The following is a 17431-nucleotide window of genomic DNA, read 5'->3' on the forward strand; positions in this document are numbered from 1 at the left end:
TCACAGGGTGAGACTGGAAGCAAAGGGATCACTTGGGAGGTTCTTATGAGACACTGGGTATGCAGCAATACAGGGGGATGAAGATCAAGCTCTGCAGGAAAGGGATCAGGAACTAGGACGTGCCAAGATGTGGTGACATACTGACCGGTGAAGAGCAGTGAGAAATGGGTGACAGACGAATGGTGGTACCGTTGTCCCCCATATCTATTTTCTCTTCCTCCGTAGTAACAGAACTCCCAAATTTTAGCTGGGCCCATGACCGCCCAGAGTACAGACTCCATTTCCCAGCCTCCCTTGCAGTTTGATGTGGCCAAACAACTAAATTCTGGCTCATGAGATGTTAGCAAGGCAATGGGTGCAATCTCTGGCTCCTGCATTGAAAAGGAGGGGAGTGCATGCCCCTGCCCCCTGGCTGCAGTGTGGTGACCACACAGCTTGGTCCACAAAGATGAGGCCCACACCTGAGGGATGGTGGAACCGTGAGTCGGAAGCAGCCTAGTTCCCCTCAAATCTGCTCTGGACTGTTCGTTTCCTATTTGATATATGAGCAAGAAATAATGTTCTTTTGTTTAAGTCGCTGTCCACTTGGATCTCTGTGGAATTGGACAAAGGTACTCAGCACCCCATGGCAATCGCAAGGGTCTAATGCTATGTCCTTAGTGGATTTCAGCAATAGAAAAGCTTAGGAAAGCCATTTGGAAGGAGCATCATTGCAAAGCTAGATACAATGGCTGTCTCCTCAAGATACCAGCCCCTGTTGATGCCCCCGGGGGAATCACTCAACCCACAGCCCTGCAGAAAGTGCAAGCTTGAGTCACCTGGCAAATGCCTGAATACAAGCTATGTCTCCTAAGGCAGCCGGTTTAAACCAATCAGTGAGCTTGAAATACCCTGGGGTAGAAATCTGTGCAAAGCCATTGAATTATCTAGGCAATCCGAATACAGACACGTGTAGAGTTTCAGGCAATATTATTGTCAAGGAGTGGAGCCACAAAGTGGAAGGAGACATGAGGACAGATGTCGAATTTGCATGAGTAGAGGTCAAGACAAATTGAAGGTAGGAGCCAGAAGGAACTATGGGAATCAGATCAAGAGCCAAGAATTAACTTATGGAGTCGATGCCTACTGGGCTCTCTACCAAGTCCTCCTTGCCTAGAAACCTCTCTCCAGGCCCATCCCTCATCGCAGGACTGCACCAGTAAGCTGCCACGTTCCTACAAGAGAACTTGGCCTCTGACCCCCAAAAGCAGGCACTGGACTTTACCTGTGCCAATCTGGCTGCCCTCGGGGAACCTAGGAGCTGGGATGTAGAAGAGAACTTCAGCCCCCTTCTGGTGTCCAGGTTGTAACATGTAGCTCTCGGGTGCCAGGGTCAGCCATGTGGACTGAGGGCCAAAAGTAACTCTTGAGACAGAAAGACTGGAGCAGACGCTCAGAGTAGAGCGGAGGTGAGAAGACTGCTTCCTGATGCGACCAGGGCACCCTGCTCCACGAAGGCGCCACTGTGTACCTCCCTTGAATGCGGCGACTGCCCTGTGTGTTTCTTTCCCACGCCCTCTCTGGGAACGCAGCCTGTGGGTTGCAACAAAGGCCTGGCGTCTACTCAGACGTCCCGGGGGCTGGATCCCAGTTGGACCACTTGGCCACTCAGGCTGTTGATCTCTAAACTGGGATGACAGTCCCTCCTCTGTTCTTGCAAACATTTAATGAGCTAGAGAACTCTGCACAGCGCTTGGCTCACGGCAGAGCTCAGCAGAGAGCGTCCCCTCTCCCTTGACCTGGCCCCGTATGCTTAGCAGCTTGACTTCCCTGGGTACGCCAGCCCTGCACATCTGAGGTTCCACATCCATGGATTCAACCAACTGTGAATTGAAAAATGTTTAGAAAAAACATATTTCGTGTGTCCTAAACACGTATAGGCTATTTTTCTTGTCTTGAGTCCCTTGACAATACAGTAAAACAACTACTTACATATCATTTACATTGCATTAGGTATAAGTAATGTAGAGACAATTTAAAATATAAGAGAGCTTGGTGTGTGGCGCACGCCTGTAATCCCAGAGGCTCAGGAGGCTGAGGGGGGAGGATCGCAAATTCGAAGTCGGCCTCAGCAACTTAGCGAGGCCCTCAGCAACTCAGCAAGACCCTGTCTCTCAGCGGTTAAGAGCCCCTGGGTTCAATCCCTGGTATAAATAAATAAATAAAGTATATGGGAAGTTCCAGCCCCAGCACTTCAATAAATAAAGAAAGTACACAGGAGGGTGTGTGAGGGTTATGTACAAATACTATGCCTTTTTGTTTGTCTGTCTGTCTTTGTCGGTGCTGGAGGTTGATCCCAGGGCTTCACACACACATGAGGCAAGTGCTGTACTGCTACTGAGCTACATCCTAGCCCAACCATTTTCCCCAGGGATTCCTGGAACCAAGACCCCTCCAACACCAAAGGCAACTGTACATAGAACTGCCCAGGCATTGATTGTAAGAACTTCAAATACAGTCATTTACTTCTCACAATAACCTGATAAGGTAAGTACTAATATTATTCCTATTTTTATCTATGAAGAAACTCAAGCACAGAGAGGTGAAGTCACTCATCCAAGGCCACCAGCCTAGTAAACAGCAGGTCTGGGATTTCAAGCGAGCTGATCTGGCTCTGAGACTACACCCCACAGTCATATACCAAAGACCTTCTTGCTCCCATTTCAGTGACCCAGGCCTGGCAGCAGGGGGTGAACACTGCTGAAAGAACAAAGCTGCTTCAGGGACCCAACATTAAGTCAGTCACTGACCTACAGGTCCTGCTGGGTGGCCCTTGGAGAGAGAGGACAAACAGGCAGAGTGTTTAACACTGGAACAGTTGAGGTGTTGGAATGCCCGTGTGCTCAGCGTTTCTAGAAAGAAAGGGGCCTCTGTCCAGAGCACAGATGTTTGAACCCCACATTTCCTCAATTGCCCCTAAGGAAGAAACGCCCTGTACTGTAGTTTCAAATCAGTTTCTTTACTACCTCCCCCATCCTGGAGAGAGACGGGCCTAGGGACCCCAGGAGCCAGCTGGCGTTCGAGGGGGTTCCTGTCTTCCTCTCTCCACATTTGACCTCCATCCCACTTCCGTGCTTGGGGAAGGCCTGGAAACAGTCCCTGGGCCTTTGCTCCGGGACAGACCACTTTCTTGTGGGTAGAGGGGGTGATCGGGCAGCACAGCATACCCTGTGAGACCCACAACTTCAGAATCACTCCGGCCTTGGCCAGCTGCGGTGGTGCATCCCACCAATCCCAGCAATGCAGGGGGCTGAGGCAGGAGGATAGCAAGTTCAAGGTCAGCCTCAGCAATGCAGCAAGATCTCGTCTCAAAGAGTTAAAAAAAAGGACCGAGGATGTAGCTGAGTGGTGTAGCACCCTGGTTCAATCCCTACTACCCCACCCCCTCCAAAATCACTCCAGCCTCCTTGAATTCCTCCAGACACTTGAAGGTAGGCCAGGGAGAAGAGAGGGAGGTCGATGGAAATGACACCAACCTTCTTAAGAAGTCCAGAGGGGTGTCAGTTGGCTCTCTAACGCGTGGGCAAGCTTTATGCTAGGTCCTGAGGTTTAGGGCTACAACCAGTTCCAAGGTATGTGAAAAGCCCCATTCAGTGCCGTTACCTCTGTATTAATTCTCCCCATAACCCTATAAGGCTCAAAACCACACAACCAATACTTGCTGGAACTAGGATTTACCGAGATTGACGTTCACACGTGAGTGAAAGGCCATGCATTTACTGCACCACCCCTGTTCAGTCTAACCTGTGTGCATCTCCCTCGAACTGACCCACAGAAAGGTCCAATGCAGCATGTCCCAAACTGACAGCTCAACACGGGGGACCCTCTGAAACCAAGCCCTCTTCCAGTATTTCCTCTCCCAATGGCCTATTCAAAATCTGCATGTCATCTTTGACTTCTCCTCAAACAACAGAGAAAACCAGTCATAAAAAGCTGTTTGTTGGGCTGGGGATATAGCTCAGTTGGTAGATTGCTTGCCCCACAAGCACAAGGCCCTGGGTTCAATCCCCAGCACCACAAAAAAAAAAAAAAAAAAAAAAAAAAAAAAAGCTGTTTGTTAAATGTGAAGGACTTTGAAAAACTTACGCTTCACTGTGCCCCCACATCTTCACTGACACTTCCACTGATCCAGGACCTTAGACATCTCGACAGCTGTCCAACAGTCTTCTGTCTGGTCCTCCCCTCCAGCCCTTCCTTAATCCATCCTCCAGGTACTGTCTCAGGGATTTCCTCGATGTGCACACCCCCTCCCAAGTCACCATCCCCAAGCTGCTGAGCCACTCCAAGTGTCTGAGGGTCATGGATCAATGTCAGCAGCATCTTCTTAGGGCTTGTTGAAAACACAGCTTCCTGGGGCTGGGTTGTAGCTCAGAGGCAAAGTGCTTACTTAGCATGTGCAAGGTCTTGGGTTCAATCCCCAGCATCCCAAGAATAAATCGATAAAACACAGACTCCTGGCCCCCAGCTTGGACTTTCTGAGTAAACCAGGGAGGATTCTTGTGCACCTTAATGTGTAAGGTCTCTCTCCTGAATTTCCTCGACAGCAGAGCTCCTGAGTATCTTGCCAGTACCCAGGATGTGGGTGGAGCCTCAGATTCTGCATTTCTAAGCAGTTCCCAGGTGCTGCTGGTCAGTGACCTTACCTTGAGATTCAAGGAGAAGGCTCTCTGAGGAATTAACCGAGGAAGGAATGGGAAGGAGATTTCTTATGGTGTACTGTATGGGACCTCGTGCATTTTTTAACTCTATGCCTATGTGACTTATTCAAGAAAAATAAAGATTTTAAAGTCCTTGAATTCTGGGATCAAGTTTAACCTTCTAACTGTACCACCATCAGCCTTCAGGATCTGCCCCAGCTTGTCTCCCTCATTCTCCACGGCAACCCCTGATCCGGGATGCTGCCCTAGCACCCGAGTGCTGTGGCTCCTCAACACAAGCTGCGTTCCTCATTCGCTAGGGCTGCCATGGCCCAGTGCACAGACTGCATGCTTCACAGTGGAAATCATCGTCTCAGCTCTGCAGGCTCCAAGTTGAGGAGGAGGTAGGTGCCGGAGGCGTGGTTCCTTCCAAGGGCTCCCCGGGAGAATCTGTTCACCGGCTTCTGGCAGCCCCCGCCATTCCTGGCCTTGTGACAGCATGAACTCCAATCTCAGCCTCCATCTCCTCATGGCCACCTTCCCCCCGAGTCTGTCCATCTCCAAATTTCCTCTTTTTCATAAGGACCAGTTATGGTAGACTAGGGCTCACTCTAATGGCTCCTTCTAACTTGATGACCTCTGTAAAGAATCTCTTTCCTGTTGAGCACAGTGGCACATGCCAATATCCCAGTGACTTGTGAGGCTAAGCAGGAATATTCAAGTTCAAGCCTAGCCTGGGCAACTTAGGGAGACCCTGCCTCGAAATTAAAAGTAGAAAGGGCTGGGGTGTGGTTCAGTGCTAGAGAACTTCTGGGTTCAATCCCCAGCATCCCAAAACATCGTCGTCATCATCATCATCATGATAACAGTCTGTTTCCAAAGTTCCATTCTTTGGGGTTAGACTTCAACACACTTTTTTTTTTTTTTTTTTGGAGGGGGTGGGGACACAATTTAAGTCATAACACATGGTTTCATTGTCCTCTCTTAAACTGCTCTTCCTGGGCCGTGGGTGTAGCTCAGTGGTTGAGCGCTTGCCTAACATGGGGAAGGGCCTGGGTTCAATCTCTAGCACCACAAAAGAATAATAAATTAATTAAACTAGATCCTCTTCCCTCTAGTTGTCACTCTTCCTCCCAGCTAATGCCTGCTGTTCCTTGAAGTTTTATTTCAAGGCGACCTCTGTCCCACCCAGTCAACACAGAGTACTCTGATGTGCAGGCGTCATTGCCCCACACCACGCAATTCTCCAGGACGTACCAACAGTGCACCGTCTACCTGAAGTCGAGTCAGATCCCTCAGGTGGAGGGCTCAGTCCCAAAGGCTTCTCTGGTGTCTGATTCTCCCTTTATCTTCCTATTAACTCATTTTTACTAATGTAGTGGGTTGAATGGTGGCCCTTAAAAAGAGGTGTCCACATCTTATTCCACATTCACTGTGAATGTGATCTCATTTGAAAAAGGGTCTTTGCGGATATAATTAAGCATTTCAAAATGACATGATCCTAGATTATACAGGAGAAGCCTAAGACCAATGAGGAAAGACATTCAGAGGAGAGACCCTTAGAAGCCACCTGAGGAGAGAGGCAGAATCAGAACAAAATAGCCACAATGCAGGGAAAACCTGGAGCCAGAAGCTGGTGGAGGCAAAGAACTAGAACCGCAAGACTAAATTCTGTGGCTTTAAGCCACACAGTGTAGTAGTTTGACATGGATGTCCAAGAAATATTTATGAAAGTATTGGTCAGTCACACAGTTGAGAGGAAGCAATTTTTTTTTTTTTTTTTTTTTTTTTGGCATGTGGTAGTAGAGATTGAACCCAGGGTGCTTCACCACTGAGCTACATTCCCAGCCCTTTTTATTTTTTATTTTGAGATAGGTTCTTGCTAAGTTGCCCAAACTAACCTCAAACTTGCAATCCTCCTGCCTCAGCCTCCTAGGTGGCTGGGATTGCAGGTCATTCTCATTCCATCATGTCTGGCAGCATTTGTTCTTTCTTTCCTTCCTTCCTTCCTTCCTTCCTTCCTTCCTTCCTTCCTTCCTTCAGGGATTGAACCCAGGGGTGCTTCATCGCTGAACCAGGACCCCAGCCCTTCCTATTTTTTATTTTGAGACAGGGTCTCAGTAAGTTGCTGAGACTGACTCTGAACTTGTGATCCTCCTGCCTCAGCCTCCCATGTGCTGGGACTACAGGCAGGCGGGTGCCACCGATTAGCATTTGTTCTTACTGCAGTTTAAGAAGCACTACTCTACATAATTTCACTGTATGTGATGAATTATATTTTATCTGCTTAGATGTCTCTCCCCCACTGAACTCGGGAGGGAGAGCAGGCATGGAGAGTTCATGTTTCTTCAGCTTTTAGCTCCCGTTACTGGCTCCTGACCTCACACATAGCAGACAATCATACATCCCATTAACCTGTAGGGCCAGGCTGGATTTCCTAGGACCACTTACGTTGAGCATAACACTAACACCTTTCCCCTGTGACTAGAGTTCCTCTAACCTAGACCCCATCTGTCTGAGTCAGGATGGGTTCCAGAACCTGGAGAGAGGCCAAGGTGACAGATAAGACTGTTGAATGATGGCTTCTCAAAAGTGCCACCAGAACAGCATATTGTAAGAACAGTTTTCATTTTTGTCTCAGTGAGATAACTAGTAGCTTCTCAATGTGGTAAAGCTGGCACCTGATGTGATTAGGATTGGGCTGATTAGAGTGAAGAAAGTCTAACAGTGAGGCATGGAGCATGCCTGTGATCCCAACTACTTGGGAGGCTGAAGCAGGAGGATCACAGGTTGAGGCCAGCCTGAGCAACTTAGAGAGACACTGTCTCTAAATAAAATACTAAAGGTCTGGGGATATAGTTCAGTGGTATGTTGCTTGTGGACATGTCCAAGGTACTGAGTTCGATCTCCAGTACCAGCAGAAGGAGAAGGAGGAGGAGGAGGAGGAGGAGGGGAGGGAGGAGGAGGAGGGGAGGAGGAGGAAGAAAAGATCATGAAAAAAATAGTTTAGAACTGGCGAATACATCAAGGGGAGCATTTATGAGGTGAGAGATTCAAAGAGGCTAGAGAAGGAAACTGTTGTTAGATGTATTCTGTTAAAGAATCAAACAAATTGACATTTGCTTAGTTTTTTGGAAACTTCCTGGAATAAATTATAGTTACTTGCAATTTTTATCTTCCATGGGAAAAGTGTCCTGTAATAACACAAACTGAGCATCCTGAATCTAAAAATCCAAAATCCTAAATGCTCCAAGGTCTGAAACATTTAGAGCTCTGACATGATGCTACAAGTAGAAAATTCCTTACCACGAAACTTGGATTCATGCATAAAATCATTAAAAATATTATGTAAAACTTCCTTTGATCTCTGAGTATAAGTTGTTTATGAAACATTAATGAATTTTGCCAAGCATTGTGGCACACATCTGCAATCCCAGTTATTCAGAAGTTTGAGAGGTGAGATCACAAGTTCAAGTTCAATTAATGGCTATTAATGGCAATTTAATGAGACCCTATCTCAAAATTAAAAAATAAAAACGACTGGCAATTGAGCTCAGTGTTAAAGCACCCCCGGGTTCAATCTCTAGTACCACAACAACGACAAAAAAATTAAAATTTCATGTTTAGATTTTGTTCCCATCCCAAAGATATTATGTGTATGTAATTAATACAAAATCTGAAAGAATCCAAAATATTTTTAGTTCCAGGCATTTCAGATAAGCATCAGAATAGCCAAGCACCATGGCTATGCAGGATACTCCACCTGGACACCATTCAGTCACTTTTCAAGATGGTAAAAATAGGGACTGGGGAGATAGCTCAGTCGGTAGAGTGCTTGCCTTGTAAGCACAAGGCCCTGGGTTCGATCCCCAGCACCCAAAAAAAAAAAAAAAAAGATGGTAAAAATAATCCTGAAAAAGGGAAACTCATCCCTCATGCCACACAACACAGCGATGCTCTTCAAATTCATGGTCCACCATGGGCTAGGAGAGTTGTCCAAGATCAGGACAGACTTTTATCTACTGGAGTCCGCCATGGTTTGTATGAGTATTTGTTGGAGGACAAGTCACATTTGATGACAAGGTGACCTTTTCCACACTCCTCCTGGTCTATGTGCAGTCTGGAAGCAGGAGGCCTGTCCTGCAGCTTCCAAACTGATTACCCAGTTGCAGATAGACAACGTGAACCAGGCATGGTGGTGTACTCCTGTAATCCCAGGGGCTTGGGAGGTTGTGGCAGAAGGATTACGAGTTCAAAGCCAGCCTAAGCAATTTAGGGAGACCCTAAGCAATTTGATGAGATCCTGTCTCTAAATAAAATATTAAAAAGGGCCGGGACTGTGGCTCAGTGGTTAAATGCCCCTGAGTTCAATCCCTGGTTAAAAAAAAAAAGTGAGCAGGCTTAGCAGAGGTAAAAGCTGATGTGCTTGGAAATGTCAAGCCAGGCTGGAAAGCTTGAAGCTGTGACTGGGAGAGAAGCAGACACGTCTGGCCCTAGGGAGCAGACTTGATCTCGTTTCTAATCAGAAATAAACTAAGTCCCTGGGATGGAACCCCAGGCCTGATTTACCTAGAAACTACAGGGAGTGGAAGGCGGGGTGACTAACATCTACTAAGAGCCTACAAGGCATGTGTTAGACATCATTTGCATGGAAAAGTTCAACATATCCACAGTCTTTGTAAATCAAATATTTCCAGTACCCTCAGAGAGGCCTCTATTTATAGGAAACTTGAATCAAATCTCTGAAATGAAGGAAACACTCCTTGGTTTTGATTTTTTCATCTAGTCGACTTCTCTTTGACAAAATTAATTATCTAAAAGAAAGCACCAGTCAATATTTTCACTAAATATGTACTACCCAGTCAGACAAGGAAAAATCTGACCCCCCAACAAGAAGAACCCCTTCCTTCTAGAACTGACTTACCATCAGCGCTTCCATTCTGCTCCTTAACACTCATCTGCAGGTTTGGTACTAGGAATGGGGGAGCCCCAGAGACCAGTCTCTACCATTCTCTCTCTGTCACTCCTCCACCACGGGCAGCTTTAATGCAGTGATTTCCTGAGCTTAGTGCAGCTCTGTCCTTGGTTTCTGCCCTGCTGCTCTCCCTGGCTCTCCTCCCCAGGGCTCCATCTCAGGATTCTCTCTTCTGTTTAAAAGCTTTCATTCTATCCGGGTATAGTAGCACACACCTGTAATCCCAGCGGCTCGGGAGGCTGAGGCAGGAGGATCTCCAATTCAAAGCCAGCCTCAGCAACAGTGAGGTGCTAGGCAACTCAGTGAGACCCTGTCTCTAAATAAAACATGAAATAGGGCTGGGGATGTGGCTCAGTGATTGAGTGCCCCTGAGTTCAATCCACCGTACTCCATCCCAATATTGTTTTCATTCTCTTTTCTTCTCTTCCCTCTTATCCTTTAGGATACCCAGAGCCTCTCCAATACTTTCATCCCAACAATGTCCATACTTACGACTCTGCCCAGCTGCTCCTGAGTTCCAGTGCACCCTGACTTTGAGAACTGACCTGGCAGGAGTGCCCACTGTCCAGCTCTACTGAATCCCTTCTGAATGCATGGCATCCGGCCCTCAATAGAACTCTCAATAGCTCCCTATTGCCTATAGAAGCTCTCTGAACCCCAGCCTTGGATTCAAGCTCCAGTGTGGTCTGGCTCCGCTTCCCCACTTCCAAACACCCACCACTACCCTGCAGTTTACACCCTCCTACTAGACAGTGGGTCTCATTTTCCAATCCTCTAAGAATTTCCTGTATTGTATCTTTTGCCTGCTTGATCTTTCCATGCCCAGTATCTATATGTTCCCATCTTATTCAGGATTCTCTAGGCTTTTGAATTCAAGGTGCCAAAATAACTTGAAAAGTAGTCAAGTTTCAAAGGTCATCCCCAGGGGGCATGATATCCTGGAAGGTCAACAGATGGTGAAGTTGGGCCCATAGCTATTCCCCAAAGAAAGCCATTAACTGCCACTAGAAAGAAGAAGAAGAAAAAAAGAAAGAAAGAAAAAAGAAGGAAGAAAGAAAGAAAAGAAAAAAGAAAACTCACCTATTTGAAGAAGTTAAAAAAAAAAAAAAACCAGCAGGGCAAGGGGTGAGGTGGTCAGTAATCCCAGCGGCTCAGGAGGCTGAGGCAGGAGGAACGTGAGTTCAAGGTCAGCCTCAGCAGTTCAGTGAGGCCCTAAGCAATCCTGTTTCTAAATAAAATATTTTTAAAAGGGCAGGAGATGTGGGTCAGTGGTTAAGCATCCCTGGATTCAATCCTCCTACAAAACAAAACAAACAAGCAAAAAACACAATAAATGATGAGCCAGGCGAGGTGGTGCATTCCTGTGATCCCAGCCACTGGAGAGGCTCAGGCGGGGGAGTGAAAGTTGAGACCAGTCTCAGCAACTGAGTGAGACTCTAAGCAATTTAGCGACACCCTGTCTCAAAATTCTTAAAAAAGGGCTGAGGATGTGGCTCAGGGGTTAAGCACCACTGAGTTCAATCAGTCCCGGGTACCAAAAATTAAATAAATAAATGAATCCCCCGAATAGTAGAAGAAGGAATGCAATAGTGTTATAAGTCAGAAGTTAATGATTGAGAAAATATGAAAATTTAATTTGTAAATATAAAATCTGCATCACTGAATGAGGGGGGCTGGTAACTAGCCTAAGAAAGGAAGGGTGGAAGAAAACAAAGGAGAGAGCAAAAACACAAAATTAGAAATAATAAAGAGAAACTTACCCCATATGTAGAGGAAGTATAAATAGACATGAGACTATTACATATTACTTTAATAAATTTGAAACCCCACACATGGATGATCTTCTATAAAAATATGCATTAATAAAATTAGATTAGAAAAAGATATAAAGCCTAAATAATAACATAAAAGAAAATTATAAAATTCTCAAAAACACATCTGATGTCATTTCACATGTGACTCTTTAAATATTAAAAGAATAGATATTTTGCTGCAGTTGAAACTATTCAAAAGCATAGAGCAATAAAGGAAACAGCTTCATACATTTTATAAAATCAACATATCACTAATCTCGGAAACTAACAAAGACTACAGACTAATTTTACTTGTGAATAGAGATGAAAACATTTTAAAGTAGAAAGAAGCACACAGGGTCCCAGCTCCGGCTGGCCTGAGCTCCCTTCAGGGTGTTCCCTCTTCCCCTTCTAGGTAAGGACTCTAATACCATCATGAGGGTCCACACTCATGACCTGATCTAAACCTAATTACCTTCCAAACCCAGCCTCCAAATATGATCACATTAGAGCTTCGACACAAGAATTTTGAGTGAACACATTCAGTTCATAACAACATCTTATTGAATAATAAATTTAATAAATCATTTTAAATTATAAATTGTCCTTATAAATCCCCAAAGGCCGTCCCTGGTGTGATATCCCGGAGGATCAACAGATGGCACTGTGGAGCCCACAGGAAACGTTTCTCTAAATCAAAGGCAGGATGAGTTTAATGCTGAATGTAAGGAGCAAAATTAAATGTGTGACATTCTGTGCGCTGTGTAACTTGCAAAAAGTAACTTGAGTGCTCTGTGCTGTAATGAGGTAATGATGTGGTGTTGCCCCAAGATAGGATTGACGTTGCCCCAAGTTGGAGACATGTGCAACTGACCCCGAGTAACTGACTTCCCTCGGACCAAGACCGCCTGGCAGGGTCTGATAAAAGGATTTAAAAGGACTCATGATGAGCCTGGCTCCAGTCCCCGTTTTACACCAATGACGCCAGTGTTGCGCCAAGCCTGAAGGGGACGCACTGACTTGCTCGTTGCTTGCTGGAACATCTGTCGTCCTGACCGTGACCGAGACGTTCCTGTGGAAGTGACAGCGGAGCTGCCCGTGTGCATCCTGCCTGAGACGTCTCTGCCCGGCCTGCCTGCGTGACCTCGCCGCCCTCCTTCGCCTTCCAACCGTCCTCGTCCCGGCCAGAGGAGTTCCCCAGAGAGATCTGAGCTGTCTTCCTGAAGGACCTCTGGGAGTCGCTGCCCTTGGACTCAAGACACGTCACACAGGAGTGGACCTTAGGAACGGGTCTCAGTAAGGAGTGAGTCTTGTTTATTCGGGGCTTATGATAATTTAGTGATTAAGTTGTGTGTGATAGTGGTGTGACTGAAGTTAGAATAACTATAATAATTGTGTGATCAGCATCAAATAAAAGCCAATTGATTTTGGACCAAATTTACTCTCCTTGACTCCTCCTTGCCGCTGGTGACACTGAAGTACAGCATTTCTGATACTATCAGGTGGAAGATAGTAGTGCCTGACATTACAAATATTATCGAACATTGTTCTGGAAGATCTCGCCACGGCAGTTATCTGGGACCGAATGAAAATCTATCATGAGGGCTGGGGAGATAGCTCAGCTGGTAGAGTGCTTGCCTCCCAATCACAAGGCCCTGAGTTCGAACCCCAGTACCACAAAAAAAAAAAAAAAAAAAAAAAAAAAAAAAAAAAAAAAAAAAAAAAATTCCAGAGGAAAATCTATCATGGCTACGGCTGCAAAACTGTTACTAGCTGGGTGTGGCAGTGCAGGCCTGAATTCCCGAGACTGGAGGCTGAAGAGGAGGATTCCAAGTTTGAGGCCAGCCTCAAATACTTAGTGAGACCCTGCCTCAAAATAAAAAAGTAGGGCTGGGGAGAGTGCCTGCCCCGCAAGCACAAGGCCCTGGGTTCAATCCCCAGCACTGCAAAATAAAATAAAATAAAATAAAAATAAAAAAGTAAAAAGGGCTGGGGATGTAAGCTCAGTGGTAGAGCAACCCTGAGTTCATCCCCAAGAACAGTGAGAGAAAAAAAAAAAAAAAAAAAAAAAAAAAAAATCCCCAAACAAGAAAAACCTCTGACATTACTTACGGACTATATAATCTTAAAATAGAAACAGTTTAAGATTACTAGAAAAGAAGGAGGTATTATTTTGGGTTTTTTGTTGTCCTCCTCCTCCTCCTCCTCCTCCTCCTCCTCCTCCTCCTTCTCCTCCTCCTCCTCCTTCTCCTCCTCCTCCTCCTTCTCCTCCTCCTCCTCCTCCTCCTGTTTGGTATGGGGGATTGAACACCCCTGTACAACCCAAGTCACTTGAGAAACCTGTCCAGCAAGAACTATGCCATACTTGAGGAAGTCCAATGCCATTTGAATACAATCTGCGCACAAAAATGAGAGAACTTATCCTTGAAAAGAAATATATTAGAGCAATCTAAAAGATGAATTAAAATATGTTTAAGATATTCAGAGAAATAAAGAAAAGTACCATGAAGCAGAAAGAAGAGGCGACTCTGCCAACCTGTCCTGGCTCAGTTAGGCTTCCGGCCTTAGCCGATGCTGTCGGAAGTCCACCTTCACAGTCCCTATACCTGCCCACTCGATGCGACTTCCCCTTTGGGCCCCTTGGAGGGCAAGACACATAACCCACTCCAGCAGCATTCCCTAAATACGAATTTCTAATGGAAGGGTTGTGGAGGACGCCATCCACTCCTGCCTAGAAGCTCGCTCGATCCTTTGGGCTGTTCTGACACTCACATCCAGAACTCGGCACCGCAAGGCATGTGGGGAAGGGTAGTGACCTTAACAGAGAAAACTTCTCTTACTCCCTTCCTCAAGAGGCTCGGGGCCACTTCCATGGTATCCGGCTTCTTTTTTCTTTTCTTTTTTAAATGCATTCTACTGTCATGTACAACTAATTAGAACAAATTAAAATTTTAATAAAAATTTTTTAAAATTTTGTATCATTTTAGTGGTACAGGGGATTGATCCCCAGTCCTTTATTTATTTATTTATTTTTAATTTTTTTTTCCACAGGGCAGGGGGTGTGTTGGGGCACTTTACCACTGGGCTACATCCCCAACCCGTTTTTATTTTTTATTTTGATACAGCATCTCATTAAGTTGCTTAGGGCCTCTAATTTGCTAAGGCTGGCCTCTAACTTGCTATCCTCCTGCTTTGACCTCCTGGGTCACTGGTATTACACACATGTACCGCTGTGCCCAGAGCTTCTGTATTTCTCACTAAATCCCAGTTCAGGTTCAGCCCTTACATTTTGTACATAAATACAAACATCACTCAGTATGGAATAATTTGCATATATGTTCTTATTTTATTTGGGTACACATTCCAAGTACCAGGAACTACTACAAAATAAACTTATTTTAGGGCTCTGGGAAAACATTAGGATCGGAGGCCTTCTGCCTAAGCGCCTGAGGTCCTCGTGATAAAGTCAAGGAAAAATGACAGATGGCTTCTGGCTCAGCATTTTCTAAGCAGAGCTCCATTCACAGCTCTGTTCCTGGAATCGCACAGTAAACCCACTCAAGTGGAAGGCAAGGCCACTGTGCTGGATGCCCTTTCCAACCACTTACAACTAACCTACGGCCAGACAAAACTGGCCTGCCCTTAAATCCCACGCAACGGGCTTCTTCTGCGGGCAAGGAGTCTCCTTGCTCCCGTTCCAGCGCCTGATGAGGTTTGTGCATGCCGGGAACGCGAGGCCTTGCCAGCGCTCCTTAACATCCACCGCGCCAGGCCTCGCCACGGTCAGCGCACTCAGAAGGGGTCTGTGTCCCCACCTGCACCTCACCTCACCCCATCCTCTTTGGGCAAACGGGAGAAAGACACTCTCTACTGACACTCTGGGCGGTCTGACTTGAGTTTCTTGCTCTGGTTCTTTGAGTTGAAATCAAGGGGCAGACACATGGAGAAGCTGGAAGAAACCAGGTGTCTCCTAGGTCAGGAACAAAGGGCATTGCTAAGGCAAGCTGAGCACTCTCCAAAATACCTTATATGTTTACTTTTTTTTTTTTTCCCATGTGGAAGTTAGGGAAATCAGACTGAGAGTATAGGTAAGAGTTTGGACTTTCAAATTTCAAAGATCAACTTTTTAAATTCAGGAAAAAAAAATTTTTTTTTTTTACTGATTTTTTAAAAATTTATTTTTATTGTAAAAAAATGGGATACATATTGTTTCCGTTTGTACATGGAGTAACAGCACACCATTTGCATATTCATACATTTACATAGAGTAATGATGTTTGATTCATTCCGTTATTTTTTTCCTTCCCCTCACCCCTCCCACCTCTCTTTTCCCTCTATACAGTCCCTCCTTCCTCTATTCTTGCCCCCCTCCCACGCCCCACTATGTGTCATCATCCGCTTATCAGCGAGATCATTCATCTTTTGGATTTTTGAGATTGGCTTATCTCACTTAACATGATATTCTCCAATTTCATTCATTTGCCTGCAAATGAATAATTTTATTATTCTTTATAGCTGAGTAATATTCCATTGTATATATATATAACACACTTTCTTTATCCATTCATCAATTGAAGGGCGTCTAGGTTGATTCCACAGTCTGGCTATTGTGAATTGAGCAGCTATGAACATTGATTGGCTGTATCTCTGTAGTATGCTGATTTTAAGTCCTTTGGGTATAGGCCAAGGAGTGGGATAGCTGGGTCAAATGGTAGGTCCATTACAAGTTTTCTAAGGAATCTCCACACTGCTTTCCAGAGTGGCTGCACTAATTTGCATCCCCACCAGCAATGTATGAGTGTACCTTTTTCCCCACATCCTCTCCAACACCTATTGTTGCTTGTATTCTTGATAATCGCCATTCTAATTGGGGTGAGATGGAATCTTAGTGTAGTTTTGATTTGCATTTCTCTTATTACTAAAGATGGTGAACATTTTTTCATATGTTTATTGATTGCTTATAGATCTTCTTCTGTGAAGTGTCTGTTCATATCCTTAGCCCATTTTTTGATTGGGTTATTTGTATTCTTCGTGTAGTTTTTTGATTCTTTATAGATTCTGGAAATTAGTGCTCTATCTGAAGTATGAGTGGCAAAGATATTCTCCCACTCTGTAGGCTCTCTCTTCGCATTGCTGATAGTTTCCTTTGCTGAGAGAAAGCTATTTAGTTTGAATCTATCCCAGTTATTGATTCTTGCTTTTATTTCTTGTGCTATGGGAGTCCTGTTAAGGAAGTCTGATCCTAAGCCAACAAGTTGAAGATTTGAACCTACTTTTTCTTCTATAAGATTCAGGGTCTCTGGTCTGATTTCAAGGTCCTTGATCCATTGTGAGTTGATTTTCATGCAGGGTGAGAGATAGGGGTTTCGTTTCATTCTGTTGCATATGGATTTCCAGTTTTCCCAGCACCATTTGTTGAAGAGACTATTTTTTCTCCATTGCATATTTTTGGCCCCTTTGTCTAGTATGAGAAAATTGTATTTATTTGGGTTTGTGTCCATGTCCTCTATTCTGTACCATTGATCTACCTGTCTATTTTGGTACCAATACCATGCTGTTTTTGTTACTGTTGCTTTGTAGTATAGTTGAAGTTCTGATATTACGATACCCCCTGTTTCATTCTTCCTGCTAAGGATTGCTTTAGCTATTCTGGGTTTCTTATTCTTCCAGATGAATTTCATGATTGCTTGCTCTATTTCTGTAAGGTATGTCATTGGGATTTTAATTGGAATTGCATTGAATCTGTATAGCACTTTTGGTAGTATGGCCATTTTGACAATATTAATTCTTCCTATCCAAGAACATGGGAGATCTTTCCATCTTCTAAGGTCTTCCTTAATTTATTTCTTCAATGTTTTATAGTTTTCATTGTGGAGATCTTTTACGTCTTTGGTTAGATTGTTTCCCAAGTATTTTTTTTTTTTTGAGGCTATTGCAAATGGGTTTGTTTTTCCTCATTTCCCTTTCAGCTGTTTCGTCACTTGCAT

At 44.9% G+C, this 17431-nt stretch overlaps 1 protein-coding gene across 2 annotated transcripts in view; it reads left to right on the forward strand.

Annotated features, from left to right (window-relative positions):
• Positions 1-12729, forward strand: part of Kank4 (KN motif and ankyrin repeat domains 4) — an 89706-nt gene extending 76977 nt beyond the window's left edge. Inside the window, exons 10-12 of one of the 2 annotated variants that reach the window (XR_007104840.1) lie at positions 2411-2526; positions 4877-5080; positions 12276-12729. Coding sequence is in view for 1 of the 2 variants with exons in the window: in XM_047523639.1 (XP_047379595.1) it covers positions 2411-2476 (66 nt within the window). In the remaining variant the exon portion in view is untranslated. Of the gene's footprint in view, positions 1-2410; positions 4054-4876; positions 5081-12275 lie in introns of those variants that run through there. The other variant, XM_047523639.1, reaches the window with a different exon arrangement.
• The last annotated feature ends 4702 nt before the right edge of the window (positions 12730-17431 follow it).

This window comes from Sciurus carolinensis, chromosome 1 (assembly GCF_902686445.1).
Source record: "Sciurus carolinensis chromosome 1, mSciCar1.2, whole genome shotgun sequence".
Classification (NCBI taxonomy): Eukaryota; Metazoa; Chordata; class Mammalia; order Rodentia; family Sciuridae; genus Sciurus; species Sciurus carolinensis.